The 18,750-nt window shown below is 53.8% G+C and overlaps 4 protein-coding genes across 4 annotated transcripts; 3 read left to right on the top strand and 1 right to left on the bottom strand.

Moving 5' to 3' along the window:
• Positions 1-499: 499 nt before the first annotated feature.
• Positions 500-2,028, top strand: LRP88_08471 (uncharacterized protein; the record flags this gene model as incomplete). Its single annotated transcript, XM_083244976.1, has 2 exons — positions 500-554; positions 845-2,028. 2 exons carry the CDS (start codon positions 500-502, stop codon positions 2,026-2,028), a joined length of 1,239 nt encoding a protein of 412 aa, XP_083099470.1.
• Positions 2,029-3,710: 1,682 nt separating this feature from the next.
• Positions 3,711-7,167, top strand: LRP88_08470 (uncharacterized protein; the record flags this gene model as incomplete). The annotated part of the gene is made up of 4 exons (XM_083244975.1): positions 3,711-3,812; positions 3,865-4,422; positions 4,472-6,591; positions 6,648-7,167. 4 exons carry the CDS (start codon positions 3,711-3,713, stop codon positions 7,165-7,167), a joined length of 3,300 nt encoding a protein of 1,099 aa, XP_083099469.1.
• Positions 7,168-9,400: 2,233 nt separating this feature from the next.
• LRP88_08469 (uncharacterized protein) lies at positions 9,401-11,765 on the bottom strand (the record flags this gene model as incomplete). The annotated part of the gene is made up of 6 exons (XM_083244974.1): positions 9,401-10,119; positions 10,212-10,408; positions 10,458-10,532; positions 10,591-10,646; positions 10,706-11,576; positions 11,761-11,765. 6 exons carry the CDS (start codon positions 11,763-11,765, stop codon positions 9,401-9,403), a joined length of 1,923 nt encoding a protein of 640 aa, XP_083099468.1.
• A 4,969-nt stretch (positions 11,766-16,734) lies between these two features.
• LRP88_08468 (major facilitator superfamily domain-containing protein) lies at positions 16,735-18,741 on the top strand (the record flags this gene model as incomplete). Its single annotated transcript, XM_083244973.1, has 5 exons — positions 16,735-16,780; positions 16,896-16,996; positions 17,056-18,403; positions 18,452-18,619; positions 18,671-18,741. The coding sequence occupies 5 exons, from the start codon at positions 16,735-16,737 to the stop codon at positions 18,739-18,741; spliced, it is 1,734 nt and encodes a 577-aa protein (XP_083099467.1).
• Positions 18,742-18,750: the final 9 nt, after the last annotated feature.

The raw sequence follows: 18,750 nt of genomic DNA, 5'->3' as shown, positions 1-18,750 counted from the left end.
CGTGAGCGGGCCCCCCGGAGCAAGCGTCCGTCAAACCAGTTTTATTGCGGGATTGGATACGGACCATCCTCCACTTACCCGTCGATCCATCCAACGCGGCGTCCTTCCAACGGCGGGCGGCGGTGACGGCAGAACGGGGGACCAGCGGGAGAGCCACCTCAGCGAGCGGGAGCCAACCCAAGATTGAACGCCAACGCCAACGCCAGTCAGCGTAACCCAGCCAGAGGCCCGAACTAAACAGCCCAGGCATAAGCCCAGCCATCCCTCCCTCCCTCGGGGAAAAAAAAAAACAAAGAAAAAAAAGAGGCGAAGGCTGTGCGTGTGTTTACTTGCCGATTAATCTTTTGTGCTGCACTGGTCGACGCTTACGCCGGGGAGAAGCTTGCTTGCTTGCTTGCTTGTCCAATCCTCCTCCTCCCTTTTTCGCAACTTTACCCAACAACAACAAACATCAACATCAACAACAGGCACCCCCCCTTCCGCCTCTTGTCCCGGTGCAATGCGGAATCGCCTGCACAAAAAGGAATTTTCCATTCACAAGGACGCTGTCAACGGTACGTATGTACGCATACCGCACAGAGGATGCTCTACTCAGGTAGAGCCTCTAGCTATCTACGAATATTCAGCTGCATCTCTGGATGCCGCCCCATCTTTGAAACAGCTCCCCACATCTTGACGGGGCGCATCTGCATTCCCTCCGTCCCATCCTGCCCGTCCAATGTCTTCTCACCCTCAGCCCTCAGCCTCACTCACTCACTTAACTCTCGCAAAAACTCTTTCCACTCCTCCGCATGAATGTCGGCCGTCGAAAAAAACTTGCGCTAATCTCACCCACTCTCTCCAGCCGCCGCCTCTCTCGCCGCCAGATTCACCGAACTACATGCTCCCGCCGAGAAGGAAAAGACCTTGACGCCTGCCTCCACCGGCTCCATCAACAGCATGAAAGGCCGGAGCCCTGCGACCTACAAGCCGGCAGTCGCCAGGTCGAGCACTATCCGGAGCGTACCCAGCTTCGAGGGCTCCGAGTCAAGCCCTGACAGCAAGCACAGCGCCTTTTCGAGTAGCGTCAACAGCACCGCCAGCGCCATGTCCAACAACCCCGAGCCGAACCACCACGCCCAGACCCCCGTCAAGGCCAAGGCCGACCCAAACAACACATCAACGACACCCTCTCGCTGGAGCACAGGCGCACCTCGAGTGGTAGAACCTACCCCGGAACCAGATCATTCCACAATGTCAGACGGACCCGAACACACGGATGGTCAATGGGACTCGACGATTGGCAAGGCGGGCTTGGGCAAGACTGGGCGTGTTATCAACAAGCTCGTCAGCGACAATGAATCCCTCAAGCGAGATATCCAGATCGAGCGCCTGAAAGCCGACGAGGCCAAGCAGGCCGCCAAGTTGGTCGAGGACAAGATGGAGCGCATCGTCAGCGACTATGAGAGCCGACTCCTTGAAGCCAACGTCACAAAGACTCTGCTAGCCCGCAAGGAACGCCAGGTCGAATCGCTAACAGCCACCGTCGATCTCGAAAAGAAAAAGACCGTCAGCGCCCTGGAGCGGGAGAGGAACTGGAAGGACGAGATGGAGAAGACAAGGAAGGAGACGACAGTCCAGGTCGAAGAGGCAACAAATTATGCGCAGCTGATGGAAGGCCGATACAACGCCATCTCTTCACACTGGCGGGATCAAGGCGACGAGGTGAAGCGGGCCGTTTCCAAAATGAAGACCGAAATAGATCAACTAAACGAAGAGCGACGGAAAGACGACGACAAGATACAAACACTGAAGGACCTCTGCGACCAACAAGACAGCAACATCAAGCAGCTTCGACATGAAAAGGAAGAAATCGCCCGCATGTTTGAAGAGTACAAGAAGGCTCAAGAGGACGCACTCAAGGACATCAAGACCAACGCAAGGAAGCGAGAGGATGAGCAAGAGCGCCTATTAGAGCAGTCCAGAGAGGCACTCGCCAAGCTAAAGTGGGCGTTGAACGTCAAGGAGAACGTCAAAGGCGCGCAATGATTTCAGCCTCGCGCATGTCGTGAGAGGCCACCAGCCTCTCGTTTCACTCAATACTCGGACCAGGTCGAACAAAGAGGTTGACTTGACCTCCCATTGAACCCGACTGCTCCGAGGCTCTATCAGCACCCATCTCGTCCTGCCGCTTACTCCAGTTACCCTCTCTCCTCTTGATGTTTCATCAACAGCTCCTCGATTTCACGTCTACGAACACTGTCACGACCACTGCTGCCTTGATACCACTCATTGTATACCTTGTTGTTGCTGTTTGTTTCTTTCTTCACTTCAGATAGATGGACTGGACATTTACCTACTGGATATGGCTTTGTTTTTCTCCCCAGTCTCACCACGACTTGCCCTTGGGGCCTTGGGGTCGGCAGGGATAGGCGCTACTGGCGTTGGGCGTGCCTCTCCGGCACTGGAAAGTTTGGTGCCACTCTGCTCAGCTCAGGTGGCTCGTTGAATTCGGATATTGCCCTACTATGAGGGAAACAGACTCGGGGAAAATAGAAAAAGAATGGAACCTGGGATTTTCTTAGAGGCGGCTGATGAGAGGGACAACCCAAGGCAAAAGGGTTGGGCCAGCTTTTCTTGTCCTTGGGAAGACGACGGATACCCAAGCAGCCAATGAATATATTATTTGGGCGCGCATTGCTTTCGGACCCATTCATGTCAAAGCGGGTTGTCCTTCTTTGTTTGCAAGATTGCTCGCGAGCCTGTTCACAAGTTAACCCGCCCAGTCTATAGGAACTTTATCACAACCATAGTAATAATAATACTTAGAAGAGATGAGATTTCCCTGTTATGCTGGCTTCTATGAGATGCCTACCTTATCTTTATTTCTTTATCGGTTCGTGATTCACTGCCATAGCTCCTCAAGTCACAGTTGTAAGGGCCGATGCCGCACGGTCTACCAGTGTTTGTCACTTGCCAACAACTGCCCACGGGAAGGTGCATAGGAGAAGAATCTAATGCACCTTCCTTCTTTCTAACCGCCTGGTCAGGTACCCCTCCTTCTTTCGTTTCTGATCTTGCCGTTGTGAGAAATCTCTGCTTTCTCTTAAACACCTCCCATCACGAGCCCAAGCCCATCAACAAAAAGGACTTCTTTCCACCGAGTTCTTTACATCGCGCCGTATCAAGTCTTGAGGCACATTCTCTAGTTTTCTCGACCCTTATTCGAGAGCAGTCCTTTTCTTCTGCCTTATTACCCCCGTGCTGGTGGCTTTGCCGGCCTCGCGATCCCCCCGCCTCGATCACATCTACAAGACCTTCAGGCCTTAACTCGCGAACAAGCGGCCGCGATACCACAACCTTAAGCACCACGCGGTTAAATATCGTTGCCGGTTTCGTACTGTTCGCGGGACCCGGATCCTCGAGCTGCCTTATCCGACTGAGCGACCGGGGCCTCTTTCGCGTTACCTTCTCGGACTCGTTGACCACGCCGCATCCCAGGTAGCGCTGCGACAGGGAGGAAGGACATGCTATTTGCCACCGTCTTTTAGATTTCTTGTAACATTTGATTTCATCTGTGGCAAAGGACTGTTTCCCGTATCTTTCTTGTTTACTAAGGTGTGTTGGTCTACGCGGTTCTCAATTCTCAACCGATATCGCGAACGTACTAACACTACTGCTTGAGAAACCCACCTAAGATCGTCATTCCAATCAAGGATGCAACAGTAACCATGGCAGGCTTTATTGAATTTTACATCTCATGCAACCCTCCGCTGTTACCTGAAGGTGTCTCCTTGGTCATGACAGATCTGCAAGATTCTCTGGGCCCCTCGGTAAGTTAAGCGGGAAGAGTAAATGTTTTGGCTCTAATACATTGCTCCGCAGAAAGTCCTCGAGATTCTCTATGACCCCCAAGTACCATGGTTCAAGGTTATTGCCTATGTCGAATACCAAGCCGAGATACTCCGATGGATGCAGTCTCGGTTGGAACAGCTACTCGAAGAAGAAGCCGGTGCCATTGACCAAGACGCTGATCAAGAGGATGAGCTTAACATTGGGGAATCCAAAGTTCAGCCAGACGTCGAGGTCCTGGCAGACAAGCCTCACATTGTTTCATGGCCAGTGTACTCGGATGGATTGGAGGCCAGCGTGGGAAAATTCGACACCTTCCGATTCCCTCAACACATCCAAGAACTCCCCCACAAAACAATATGGAGAGGCCTCGAAGGTGTTGAAGGGGCTACCATCTCAGATTTGACTGCCAAATTCGACATCTTGTGGCCGGCATTGGACTCCAAGGCCAGTTTGCGGAAGCTTGAAGAGCCTGGGAATCTTCAGGTGACATACAACTGCACCGAGACTCTGGCCTATATTGGAACCGAAAGCGATGCACAGTCCCTGGAAACAGTGATACTGAAGCTTGACATGCTCCTGAGCTTCATGGTAATTCTCAGCTTCTTCCTATCTCAGACTAGATTTCTAACAATCTCAGGATGCCCCCTTCACCAAGGAATCGCATCTGATACTCGCAGAAGCGGCACGCCCATTTCGAGTTTCATACCGGTGTCTAACACATACCGGTCTTTCGAATTTGACATACACGGACCCCACCATCACTTTTGGAGCTAACCAAGAGCGCAAGCTGATTGAAGGAGCCGCGTCTTTGAGAGTTGTAACAGCAGATGCCAGGGGCCGCTTGAGTCTCGACCCGACTGTGTACCCCTTGGAGCACAAGTTAGCCAAAGACCCAAAGCTCGGATTCAGTCCATTTGCTCACTATGAGTACACGAACAAACGCCCCAATACTTCAGCTTCAACAGAGATTCGGACTATCCATCAGACCCGTCAACAGCAGCAGGTGCTCAAGAAAACCGCACAGCCCTCTCCGCATACCGCCAAGACACCCAAAGAAACGAGAAGAATCTCCAAGGGACTTGTTAACATCGAGAACGAAGGAGGCGAGCCCAAGATACTCAGTTCCGTGACCGGCAAGAACAAAGTACAGAAAGAGACTGGGTTGGAGGGAATCCTCTTCTCAGAATTACGTGGCGATTCCTGGCAGGGCTCAAGGTCACCACTTCCAACCGAAACTTCAGTGACAAATTGGATCGACGGCATCGAGCTTAATTACGCTAAAGGGAGTCTGGAACTGATCCCCGGCCTTTCAGAGGGAAATGAAGTTCAGCATGATACCACCCCTGATATGACTGCCTCGGTCATGACGCTCGCTGGTGGTGCTCTTCTTGACCTGGGATCAGAAGATCTTCAAGCTGGTCTCGAACAAACTCCCAAGAACAGCGAGACACAGCACTTGGAACTGCTCAATTTTGAAGAAACGGTTCCCTCTCGTCAACCTGTTGGTGCTCGGACACCAAAGCTGAGGCCCGGGGACGATTCTATCCCAAATCTATTGGATTCGGAGTCCCCTGCCAAGGAATTCCATGGGATGTTTGCTCCTGTTGGCCCCTTTACCCTCGCGGTGGAGACTGGCCCGAATCAAGGTGGCAGCAACACATGTCAGAAACAGAAAACATTGCCGCCAGGAGAGAGTTTGATGGACTTTCTCGACTGCCATGTCCACACACCTGCCTTAATGGATTCCATGGATAGGGACAAGCGGAACTCCCAGTCCGGGAAGGAAAACAAGTCAGCGGCGGGTCACAGTTCCGGCGTGGTATTTGGAAAGCAGGGAGACGCTACCAAAGAATTCTTCCAAACCATGAGGCAAAAAGCGGCCTCCCGTCCTACCTGGGCCAATATCGCTTCGAAGAAGAAAACTGCAGAAGGGCAAAACGAGGAGGCTCCTTTTGGCCCAAACGTTCGAATTCCGACTGTCCCATCGATTTCCAAGCCAGCAGGGTCAGAGAAGGAAAATCACACTCTTGTCAACGCCATGGGATCTCAGACCTTGGTGAAAAATGAGCCTCCATCCCAAAATGATGCTCCATCTAGAGGAATGGGCCTGGGGCTGGCGACAGTTTCGAGAGATACCAGCCTACAGGCCAATGCCACGCGGGCTGTCCCAGGGATGGACCTGGTGACTCCAGATTTCATGGAAGGCATCGAAGTGGTTGCAAAGGCTGAAGGAAAACTTCAGGAACTGGTAAGGATTCTACAAGTCACGCCTGGTCTAATTCGCCTAGAAGCAAAGTTTGGCAGGGCGTGCTTCAAGAATCAGCCGCCATCCTTAGTCAACATTGGGCAAGGCCCTGCTTGGTCGTCAGAATCAGTGTTGGACAGACTCAACAGCAACGAACATGAGAGTCAGGGCACTGTTGGTTTCTACACGATTCTCACGACCAATGGAGCGGAAGCTGATCTGCTTTCGCAGCTGACTGCTGGTAAGACTTCATGGATGCTCAGCGAAAAACAGGTCTACTATGAAATCGTGTGCAAATCTCACGATGGGGCGACTTCCCTTGTGGTCAAGGTGGACGCCGATACCTTTGAGCATGAATGCCTCCCCGCAACTCAGGAGCTGTCTCATCTGTATGTTCACTGCGCCAGACGGGCCTGGGACGTCAAATTTGCGATTAGCCGGATGGATATGGAGGCGGTACCTGAAGCCTTCAAGCTCTTTGCAAGGTCATTGGTTCACTCAATGAGTATCTCGTGAGTCGTGTGAGCCTTGTTCAGAAAATCTGACCATTATACTAACTCTTATAAAGGACAAAAGACACAGGCGAGATCGAGATCGAGGCCGACCAGGATGCTAGGCTTGGATGGCAAATCGAGAGAATCAACATTCGGCACCTCGCAAAGTATCGAAATGGGCCCAAGGGCCGCAGCTGCTTGACAATCACAATGACCCGTATAGTCAAGAAGTTTCCAAACGCGTCAAACAAGTACAAGACCAAATTCCGAGGTCAAACAGTTCCCACGACGCCACCTGGAAAGGGATCACCTACACAGTGGTTCGAGGCTCACATTTCGTCTACACGGACAGAGGAACTCTTTGAGGAGAACTTGGGCCTGGTGTTTGGGGAAAGAACGCGGTGGACGGTCGAAAAGCTCATGGAGGATGGTGTTTTGTCGCCTCTCTGCGAGCCCGCGTTGAGAATGGTGACAAAAATGGACCATATCGGCGAGTCAAACAGCACCTCACAGGGTTTCCGGACGACTGGAGGCCAGGCCTATGGCACGATTGACAGTACCAGAGACGGGAAGCAAGAGTACCAGTTTTGGTAATGAATGGATGGACTGGGATGGAGGTTTGTGAGAGGGTGTAGGGTGGAAGTGGGACACGAGGGTATGCGAATTGTTTGTTGATGGTGTATGGAATGGTTTTATGGGATGTGCGAACTGGTTGATTTGATTTGGTTTGGCGGATACAAAAAGGAAATAGACAACTCGTCGAGGCATGAGCTTGATTAAGCTTGTCTCGTCATGAAAGATATGATGGTCCGTGTTTAGAGACACGGGGAAGGGATCAGATAGACGAGTTAAAAAATATCACGATCCTTGTTAGAGGTCCCCTCAGTAAGGTACGTAGCGCCAAGCAACTACTCGATGAACGGCAGCCGTTTGATTTAATTAACGATGACGCTGATTGAGCCCATTTGGGTAAATATTGATGCAGAAGAAAATGCGTCGGTGTTGAAAGATTGATAATCAAGTCTTTATCACTCAATTTCTCGTGCATGGTAGTTTCGAGTTGTCCATTGATGCTGTTGGGTTGGACAAAGGACGCTGCGCCGCACACAAGCCGCGGCCCGACCGCTCCACGCGAAGCAGCGGTGACGTTGTAAGGGCATGATAATGGATCTCTGTGAGAGCTTCAACTGCGTGCCCGATAACTTGATACATGAAGATTCTATTGGACGAAGGGTGGTGGACTCTCTGTTACTTTTTTGGCGGTGAAACCGAGATGATGTGTTCTTGCAGAAGAAACTCGGGTCCGAGGGTCAAGTTTACTGCCCGCAGCTTCAGATATTGGCACCCAAAAATGGTCAGCTTCTGACACCATGTTTCACAAAAAAAAAATCCTATCGGCCGAGCCGAATGATGAATGGGAATTTTTAACCCCACTGATGCACCTCATGTCAACTACCGCAGGGCGCCGCCTCCGCCTCCGCCTCCGCCGCCGGACAATAAAACCCCACGCTCAAACGGCCGAGAGAGGATTGGATCCCCCACCTGGCCCCCCGGCCCGTGCCGTCGGTTTCGCCGTTTTCGGGCGCCACGAGGGAAATGCGAGGAAACAAAACGGGGGCTTTAAATGACGTGGGAACGGGACGTACGTAGTAATGTTTCGAATGCAAGTGCTGTTACGTAGTGGCTGCTTAGCCCTACGCCCGCGTTGTTATTCCACCAACTAGGTTAACCTGGAGAGCTAGCAAGCAAGCTCCCGGCTTGAAAGCTGGACGCCGCCCGCTGCCGCTGCCCGCTGCCGCTAACGGACCCGGGCGTGGCTCCTCGGGGAGCCGGCCGACAAAGGTGTCTCGGGACGGGTAGGTCTACGGATGACTTTGAGGCCAGTGATTTCACTTGAACATTTAAAAAACGAAATTGTGCCAGATTTTGACAAGACTACCTTCATTTGCTGTACAATCCCAGTCACAGTGCATTATATAGTGTACATCGACCCATGCTTGGACTGTGTGTGTCGCCTGCCAACCCATTCCCCATCCCGTTCCCTTCCGTGCCCGAGCCCGACATTCTCAACCCTCTGACGAATGACTGATCCTCCCTAACGTACGGTCCAGGGATAGGGGCTCGTATCCCAAGCATCACCCATTCAATTGTTGGTCCAGTCATTGATAACCCAGACACGCACTCTCAACCTCTCACCTCCTGGTCGCCTGCCCCCCCTCATCGTCGTCTCGTGTCTTTGCGTGTCTTGCTTGGGCCGCGTCGGCCAATGAGCTTGCTACAATCTGTGATCTTCATCGACCCCAAATCTTATCGTGATCGGTTCGCTGCCCATAAATCGGTCCCAGGGAGTGTATTGGTTCGCATCGGCCAGCCTCTTGGAACCAGCCTTGTCCGCTCATATTGCCATCCAGACGAGACCCTGAGCCAATGTGACCGGTTTGATCGGCAGCAGCCAAGACAATGTTGAGGCGAGGGAAATGAAGAGAGAGCGCGTGTCAAGGATGCCCTCCTACCCATGGCGGGAAAATCAAAGGCAGTAGGTGAGTGGGCGTGTGTAGGTTGGGTATCAATACTAGATTCTTTCAGAGCCTGTCCCCCCTTGACGTGATCAACATGGCTTCGTCCAAACGCCTCTATAATCTTTCAACTGTCTCAAACAAACTTTTGAGCACCCAAAGATGACGCTTGGTCTCCAAGGCTGAAAAAATCATGCCACACTTCGCCGAAACCCGCCATGTCAAGCGCAGAAATCCATTAGTCTTCAACCCGTCGCTGCCCCCACTGTTGCAGCCTCTAGATCATATCCTCCTCTTCTTCCTCCTCCCCCTCAGTCGTCCAGTCGGTAGATCAAGCGAATGATATTCCAGCACCAGTTCGCCGTCGAGTCTATCTTCTTCATGTCGCGTAGCCAATCTAGATATGCATTCACACTCTCGGTAGCTTCCACGTCGAAGCGTTGCCCGCAAAGCGACGACCGAATTCGTAGCAGCATCGGGTGCTGCTGCGATAGATGCAGAAGGATGAGAATGCCAAACAGGTTCTGTGACCAGAAGAAGGTGGTTGGCACCAGCCTCTTGTTGGTGCACGGCGGTGACAGGGCAATCGGCCACTTGAGCGACGCCTTGAGGCACTCTGCCGCACCTTCGGCGTCTTCGCGCGTCAAGCTCTCTGGGTAATGGAGAGCTTTGAACACGCATGGCCGGTAGATGAGATACTTGTTGTAGTAATATCGGGTTCGGAGGAGTGCCACCTGGATATCGGCGGCGTATGGGTAGCTCGCAGGGGGTGCGTCGAGGTCAGGGGTAAACATGTACGTGCTCTGCAGAGGCTGGCCGGCGTAGACAGCGCCGAAAGCATCATGCGAGGGGTCCGAGAAACCCATCGACTGATTCAAGCTGTCTTGCCATCGAAGGTGGCCTGGGAGCATACCCCGCCATTGGTCAAGTTGTGCATCGAGTTGCTTCATCAGGGCTGGGCTACCGCTACTAGACGACCCTGTAAAAGACCCAAAACCAGGCAGAGGAAGAGCCGAGCTCATACCAAATGCTGAGACGTGTTAGCATTACTGGCCACTATCACGGAGTTGAGGCGTATCCTGAAAGAAATACTAGCCACAGCTAGACCTCCTGGTCACTAACCCTTGCTGAGAGTCGAGTGGAAACTCGCAGAAAGCCTCCGCAAGACAATCTGCGATGCAAAGTGTTCCTGAAAGTGAGTTGCCTGATTGCCAATATAGTCGTCGTCGGTGATAGGCCCGCTAAAGTCTGGGAGGCCGATGCCATCGTCCAGCTTCTCCAGTCCAGTCAGGGGCAACCCAAACTCCATATGAAAACACCTGTATGGGCCATCAGCACAGAACGTCCGAACGCAACCAGTCTTCATACGTTTCCATGATGGAGCAATGCCAAAATATCCGCTTAATCAAATCTGCTCGAGGGCCATGAAGCTCGTTGGGTTTGCTATGTCTGTTAGTATGTCCTAGTGTGCACCGACCTGCTTTTGAATGGGGGTTCAAACCTTGTTATCAAAGCCTGGCAAGCCAAGGATGCGTACACTGTCATCCTCCAACACTCCTGTAGAACAAGTTAGCATAAAATTATCCAGTCCGGTCGAGTATCAGCTCAGCACTTACCAGGGCCTGTCCGCAGCTCTGGTGGTACAGAGCCGCCAGTGCAAACATCTGGATATTTTCCAGGCTGACCTCGCTAAGTGCGAATCCCATTCGTTTTCTTGCTTCGTTAAAGTATCCGAGGCCAGGCGGCCGATCAATAGTCCCCCCCTTGATCCCCGATGGGCGTTGTTTGTACGCAGATATCGGAACTTCAGAAGTCGTGAGCGCCACCTCTCCGAGGGCAAGGACGAGTAGTACAAGCGACGAGATGGCTCCTTCCTGAAACCCATTGTTGAGGATGGATGTGAGTGTGTTGGAGTTGAACCATTGCCGGTCCATGATGGGGTGGAGGAAGTTGATGACATCAAAGTAGCCCTTGGTGAGCCGTTGCATCGTCTCCCAGTCGACGCTGGGAGGGCTGAGGTTGAGAGCTGATGGAGAGCCCGTGAGCTGCAGAGGCACCTGAAGGCTGGCGTTGCCTGAAAGGCCCACTGGTTGAAGGCCCTCTGAAGGGAGAGCGATGCTTGAGTCACGGAGCCCCCTCGGGAGCGCGGGAATATCGTGCTCGCCCAGTGGCGATGGGGGCTTTTGGCCGAGGCTCTCGAACATCTGGCGCATGACAGGCCACTCCAGCATCCTGGACACTGAAGAGTCATAGCGATAGCCTCCCCCTTGGTGGGAAGGCGTCGGGCTCGTTGAGGGGAGAGATGCCCCCGGAAGAGGATCTTGGGTTTCGGGGTCCACCAGAAGCGGCGTGCTCGCGGGATAGGCGGTTGCCGGCTGCGAAGTGCTAAAGAGGGGAGGAGTCGTGGTTTCTCTGAGGCCCAAGTTGTCTATCTTGGACTCGACAGTTTTGAGGCGGTCTAGGATCTCAACCAAGGTCTTGTCCTTCCTACATGTAGAGTTTAGCACACTTGAACAGCCAGTGGCGGACGGCGGCCGAGAAAACAACGGCATCACGGTGGAATGGCCATGCTCGGCTCCCATGCCGTTTTGCTAGGCTCTTTTTCATAAGACATACTTTGTGGGTTGAGGTTCTCGGTATCGGCAGTCAAGCTTGAATCTCTGACACGTACCACATTTTGGCCTCTGTTCATCACATCTCTGCTTTCGGTTGCGGCACGTCTCACAGGCCTAGAGGCACATCAGCTACAGCTCGGATCGACTTGATGGAGATGTACATCTCCAGCGGATGGAGCAAAAGCAGGCGGTGCAGGGGCAGATGGAAGTTGTTGGCATCCATAGAGAGCAGAAGGGGACAACACTGGGGGGATCCTGTCCTGCCCTGCGATGGCCCCATGGATGAGGGGACCGGCAGCCAGGATCTTCAACAGGGAACAGAACAAAGACATCCACCAAGAGACGGATAGAATGAATGAATGAACCAGATGTTCAGGGACGGGCAAATCTGCAACGTACCTGAGCTGCAATGGCGCCGCGTTCTTTCCGACTGGTTTGCGGCCCAGGCCCGGGTGAGACGTTGCTGGATGAGGGTGGCCCAGCGTCCATAGTGGGATGGAAGGGGCAGCTTTCTGACCGTATGCTCACATGTGAGTGCGACGGGCGGGAGAGGAATTGGGAAAACAGCAGCTCTAAAAAGCTCTCTAAGATGACTGTAATTCCCAGATGTAATCGGTAGGCTCCATTGGGCAGGGCGCCCCGAGGCGAAAGAAAAGGTGGTTGAGCGTTGAGCTCAGGTGGCCCCGTCCAGGGAGCGGCGATGTGCGACGCTTCGCAAGCGGACAGGCCAGGCGAGGGTGAGAATAAAATAGGAGGGGCAGGACAACAAGAATGCACGCACAAGGGAGCTGAGGCGGGCGGCCAGCGGGAGAAGGAGACGACAGGACAGGACCAGACTAGGGGGGGCGTTAAATGGGGTACGTGAAGTGAAGCAAAGCAAGCGCTTCTCGACGAAGAAAAACGGCTTGCAGACGTTCGCGGGATGGGATGCAAAGGCGGCCGGGCGTTGCTTTGGCTCGCAGGGCAGGGGAACGATGGACGAGTAACAACCACGGGGCGGCTAGAGAGGCCTTGGTGTTGGGATATGGCGAGACATCTTTGGGGAGAGAGTTTTTCAGCACGCGGAGACGAGCGAGGGCGCGGAAAAGATTCGCAAATGGGGACTGGCAGGATGTGAACTGAACTCGACCGGAGCCAAGTCCGACTCCGACGAGAGACGAGGGGAACAAATACAAGACTCGACAGAAGTCGAAGCTCCTGAGCTCCCCCAGCTAGAGGCGGTTGGCAATCCGTCAGAGCTGCCAAAGGGCCCCGTCCGAGCAGCCACCAGGTGGTGGGAGCCCAGGGAAGTGGAGGGTATCCAGGAAAATCAAACCGTCCTGGCTCAGCTCCGTGGTGAGAGTGAGCCCACGCAGAGCAACACAACGCACGCAACGCATCAAGCCCCGGCGGCGCCTGACTGATACACGGTGCACCTCGGCGCCGCGCCGCACCGCACCGCACCACCGCCGCACAGCTCTCATTGCCTGTTCTGCTCTGTTGCGCTGCGCTTCCGCTTCCACTTTCAAGGGTGGTGTTGATGCGCTGCACTGCCCAGCACCGTACCGTGACCTCAGCCGTGGACGCACCGTTAAGCTTGGGCCGCCCCCGGGGGAAGGCATCGTCACTGGCGTCCCTGAGGTAGCATCCGTGCCCGCTGGACGTCATCGCCGGATCTCACCACGGGCCGGGATCGAGCTCCCTCTCCCCTCCGACCTTGGGGGTTCGGTTCCTCTCATGACAGCTTGCTAGATCCAGAGCCCACTCACACCCCGATCGATACGCGCGCATACACACCAAACGTCTAAATCGACCAAACACGCGACAGAGAACGTTAAAGAACTCGCGCTTCATCGTCTGATGCACACTCCCTCTGGCGTTAACGCCGTCGTTGCCACTGCCGGGTGCCCGCTCTCTGCGTGATCGTCCAACCCCGTCCACCATCCGCACCGACCGGCCGGAGCCTGTGAGGACACAAACCGTTCTGCTGGGAGGCATCCATTGTGTGTGGGGGAGACGGTCACCACGTCCGCTTCGGCCTTGCTTGCTTGCCCTCCTTTTTTTTTCTTTCCTTTTTTTTTCTTCTCTCTTCAACCCTTGCTTGTGCCGGTGCCTCTGTCGCTGCAGGTGCGTCGTGGCGGCGGTAGCGCCTCGCGATCGGCCTTCTCCATGCCCACATCCTTAGCGCGCGCCGGCCCTGGGAAGCAACAAGCAACTTTTTCTTCATCAATCAGGTGCCTGTGCCTGACCTGATCCGACCCGGTCATTGCTGGAACTGCCGTCGTGGCGCCCGGAGGAGACCCATGGCAGCGTCATTTCTGCGTCTCAATCGAGTCGACCGCTGCGTTCCCTACCACGACAATTGTCTGATTTGAGCTCGACACCCACACGATGCAAGTCAGCGAGTGACGAATGTCGATGCAACCGTCAGTAGTTGTGGCAGAACCTTGCGTGCATGGCGCTGTGGCACAGCCGAGCACAGTCCCACAGAACAATGGCATTTCGCCAAACGACCATTGCTAATTAGCATCTGACCGCCTATGGGCATTCCCCAAACTCGATCCTGTGGCGGTCTCCTTCAGCTAAAAACTCGGTCGAGTGGCTTGTTCACTACCTCGACTGATTGCTCGAAAATGGACCGGGATACCATGATATCACTTCTCATAGGACTGGGACCTGTAGCTGCATATCATAAGCTCGGGTCAACCCCCGCTGTGGTGGTCCACGGGCCAAGCCATGTGTACCAGACAATCTGGTGTGTAGCGCAGCGAATCCTCAGAGCGTTTGTCCGTTGGAAATAAGGCTGAGTTCAGCCAGGGCCTGATTTAGCCACGATCGGCATGTCATTCTCGGCTGAAAGAATAGAAGAAGAAAGGTTGGAGGTTGACTAAAAAGCCAGAGCCGCAATATGCAGGGAACCGGGGGCACAAGGCCAACGCCCGGGAGGTCCGCCAACCATTGTGTGCCGTGAGGGTGTGGATTGTCATCTTTCACACTCATCTCAGCTGAACAAGGTGTTTGTGTAGATCACGATCCTTGGTAGGATTTTCTGGTCCAGTATCCAATAGCCTTGCCGTACGGGCTCTTTCAAGATGGTTTGAGCAGGGGGAAGCCTGGCTGGACGCTGGCACCCAATTGCTGGATCCCGTCCTTGGCCTCGTGGGAGGAGTTGTTTCCGGACGTTTTTAACCCCCACATCTTCTGAAGGTTATGTTTGGAGGAGCGCCACTTGGGTGTTGCACGTTGGCGGTAGCGTCGTAGTCGTCCGTCCTTGTTCCTACAGCAGGTAGTATCGGTAGCAGTAACGTATGTTTAGGTATCAATGTCAAAAGGGCGCAACGTTGGCTGATGGGACAGCCCATCCATGCCCCTGCTCGATTTCGGAGTTTTCGAAGGGTGACCGCTGGTTGCTTGCAAGGAGTAACGGAACATGATAGCAACCTGGAGCAGCTGGTGATAGGTCATATTCAAGCATCAAGGTAGCACGACGCTAGCAACGTCCGCTGAACATTCCAACATGTTTGTGCGCTCGGCACTCTAATGTTTCTGGAGGGGAAGTTCAGCCGGCTGGTCCCTTGAAAGTGTGCGCATGACGCACGAACGGAGGCAACGAGACACTCAGCTTTTCCGGGTTGTTGCTGGTTGGCAACCGCCAGCTATGGACCACTAGAATTCCCCAGAGCCGCTTCCATGGCTGAGACGTCGGCCGTGGCTGAAGAAGTCTCCGAACAAGCAACGCGATGCGACCAGGAATCGGCGACTCCAGCGAGGGGGATGAAGGGCCCCCAGGACCAGGGTCCCGCTGGGTCTAAAACTAATGTCGCAAGATGGGGGATCTAAAGGCGCACCCGAGGGCTCCCCGACAAGAGTCGAGCAACGGCGGGCAAGGGTTTGACGGCACCAAAGAGGGTCAATGGAATCGCTTAGGTTCTGCTGGGTCCAGTGAGGGACGAGAATGAACTGAGAGCAGGGCAAAAGAAGTAACAAAGGTCATCATAGAGTCGTCATCATGCCGAAACGACGCTTCTCGTCATTCAAAGTGACTCGACAACTTGACAAGTAACGCTTGCGACTGGTGAGAGGGAGAAGCGGTGTCTCAGGCCCTCAATTTCTGCGGCGAACAGCATCCACCAATGGACCCTCCCCCTCGGGCTCTGTCTTAGGGGACGAGGCCCAGAACACGCCTCAACGCCTTTTCATGCAAGTGCCATACATCCATACCACCCACGGCAGTAACACCTTCCTTCCGCGCCCTACCCACCCACGCGAGGTAGGTATGTACCTTGCGTTACCGAGGCACCTTCCCCTTGGTGTTGGTGCCACTGCCAGCCCGTCCCCGTCCGTGTAAGTTTACTTGTAACACCTTGCATTGGCCCAGGAAGTAGCTGCCAGTTTTCCTGATCTGCTGCTGCTAAAAGAGGTGTGATGCTGTGGTAAGGACCTGATTGGGCCAATGGCAGGTAACTCCAGATTCGGAAGTAGTAACGACGGATGCATGAGACGATATGACGTACGCTCCAGGCCTAAGATGATGCTATCCAGGGTTGATTGCAGCATCAATATGATCTTATCCGACTGGGCAGAACACCATCATTAGCCCAAAGCCATGGGAAACATGAATCGTGAAAGAAGGCTGTCTGTGATCGGCAATTGGGCCTTGATTGGATGGTTGAATGTGTGGATGTGGGTAAATAGGACCTCCCCCCACTACCGGCACCCGGCTTTAGCAGTTGTTCCACTCCGGCTTAACCCTCTTGGGCAAGTCAAATTCACGGAACGAAAAAGGAGGGTCTTCCATCTCCACCCATTCTTTGCACGGATCCCATTCCCAAGCACCAACGCCCGTTTCTGGAAGAGGTGAACCAGCCCTGCCTGTCTGTATCATCACCTTGTGCCGCCGGAGAACACGGCGAGTAAGACAAACTCTTTGTCTTGTGTGGTCGCAGCTTGCCCTTGGCACGCAGCGTGCCATGCCCTAGCTGTCGGGTGGGTGCCTTTGCTGTGCTCCACTCACTTCATCGAGCTCAATCGAAGCTCACGTCCTTGCTAAGATGGCATTGGGGATCCTTGAGGTTCCGGGTGTCGAGCATGTTCCTGGTATGTTTAGATGATCATCTTGATTTCCCATGATGTGTGCGGTACTTGGCCACTCGCCAGGCTCTGCCCCCAACATATCGATGTCGATGGATCATGACGCGCTGACACCGCAAAGGTACGACCCGGTACTTCGACGACCCTTCTCAGCCCCAGGCCGCCAACGAACATCATGAAAACCTCAAGTTCGATAGGAGTGGGAAGGAACCCATCATTCTAGTACGCGTCATGTATTCTCGCCGGTCTATAGGTGGCCATAGCACTGACGCAGACCCCAGATTCCTCAACCATCCGATGATCCGAACGATCCGCTAAACTGGCCACTCTGGCGACGCGACCTCATCACCTTCCTGCTCTGCTTCGCCGGCATTCTTGCTACCGCCCTTGGTCCCATCCTCGCCGCCAATACCATCACGATTGCGCTTGATTTCTCAAAGGACTTCACCAAGGTCGCCCTGCTGACTGGATACTTTCTGCTGGGTTGCGGCGCGGGTGCCATCTTCTTCGTTCCGTCCGGTCGTATCTGGGGGAAACGCCACCTCTTCCTCATCGGAATATGTATCCTCATCGCTTCGAGCGCCTGGGCTGGCTCTGTCGGTACCAATTATGGCAGCTTCATCGGGGCCAGAATTATCCAGGGTGTCGGATGCGCTCCTTTTGAGAGTCTACTCAATGCGGCTGTTGGTGATCTATACTTTGTCCACCAACGAGGTGTTCGCATGGCCTTTACCAACCTAGCCGTCTTTGGCGGTGCCTTCTTCACTCCTATCGTTGTTGGAAAGATCACAGAGGCATTGGGCTGGGATTGGACATTCTATTTTGTTGCCATCTTCCTCGCAGCTACCTTACCCGCCGTGTTCTTGTTCTGCCCCGAGACAGCGTATCGTCGAGCAGCGAACTTGAATACCGACACGGTTGTCGAGCCTGAAACTGGGCCATCGGAAATCAGCGAACACAAAAACGAGGCATCGGCGTCTGAGCCACAGCCTGGCTCGTCGCCTATCGAAGAGCGAGGTAGGAGCGAGGTGGGCCGTACGGGATTTGTCGCCTTTCCCAGGTCAAACGCCCTTCAACCCATCGGCGATATCAACACTCCCAAGAAGACGTTTATTCAGTCAATCTCGCTATTCGACGGCCGAAAAACAAATGACCGATATTGGGTTCTGTTGTTGCGGCCGTTTCCTCTGCTGACCCATCCCGCCTTCATCTGGGGTTGCCTGATTCAGGGAACCATGATTGGCTGGACGGTCTTCATTGGAGTCATCGTGGCAGCCATCTTCATTGGGCCTCCCTACTACTGGGGTGAGGTCATGGCCGGATATACCTACACGGGTGCATTCATTGGTGCCCTCGCTGGCTTCATCTTGGCGGGCCTGCTTGCTGACTCGAGCGTCAAATATCTGACCAAGCTCAATAAGGGCGTTTACGAGCCCGAGTTTCGCATTCTGCTTGTGATCCCCATGATGATTATCGGCGGTATTGGACTGTATGGGTTTGGCCTAACAGCTGGCAAAGTGCTGGAGGGCAGGTACACGTACCATGTGCCCTTGGTCTTCTTTGGCTTCGAGGTTGCTGGCATGGTGATTGGTGCCGTGGCAAGCTCTCTATACATTGTCGATGCTTATCGTAGGTTCATGGTTGCCATTGTTAGGTCCATCATACTAACTCTACCAGGCGATCTTACGATTGAAGGGTTTACCATCATGATCATCTTCAAAAACTTTTTCAGCTTCGTCTTGACGTTTTTCGCGTACAACTGGATCAACGACGGCGGTATCGAACGTACAATGATATCTATCGCCTCGATTCAAGTTGGAGTCTGCCTTTTAAGTGTTCCCATGTGTGAGTTGAATGGTCACGACAACAGTTGGAGCAGTGCTGATGTTTTGACAGATGTTTACGGGAAACGAGTTCGAGCCTTTTACTATCGCCACGATCTTCTTGCTCTGACTGGCCTTCGGTGAAGAGAATGC

The sequence above is a fragment of the Fusarium phalaenopsidis genome, assembly GCF_050370095.1.
Source record: "Fusarium phalaenopsidis strain FUZ10S chromosome Unknown contig_32302, whole genome shotgun sequence".
NCBI classification, from domain to species: domain Eukaryota; kingdom Fungi; phylum Ascomycota; class Sordariomycetes; order Hypocreales; family Nectriaceae; genus Fusarium; species Fusarium phalaenopsidis.
The sequence above is the reverse complement of the archived record's forward strand: the minus strand, read 5'-3'. Positions and strand labels throughout refer to the sequence as shown.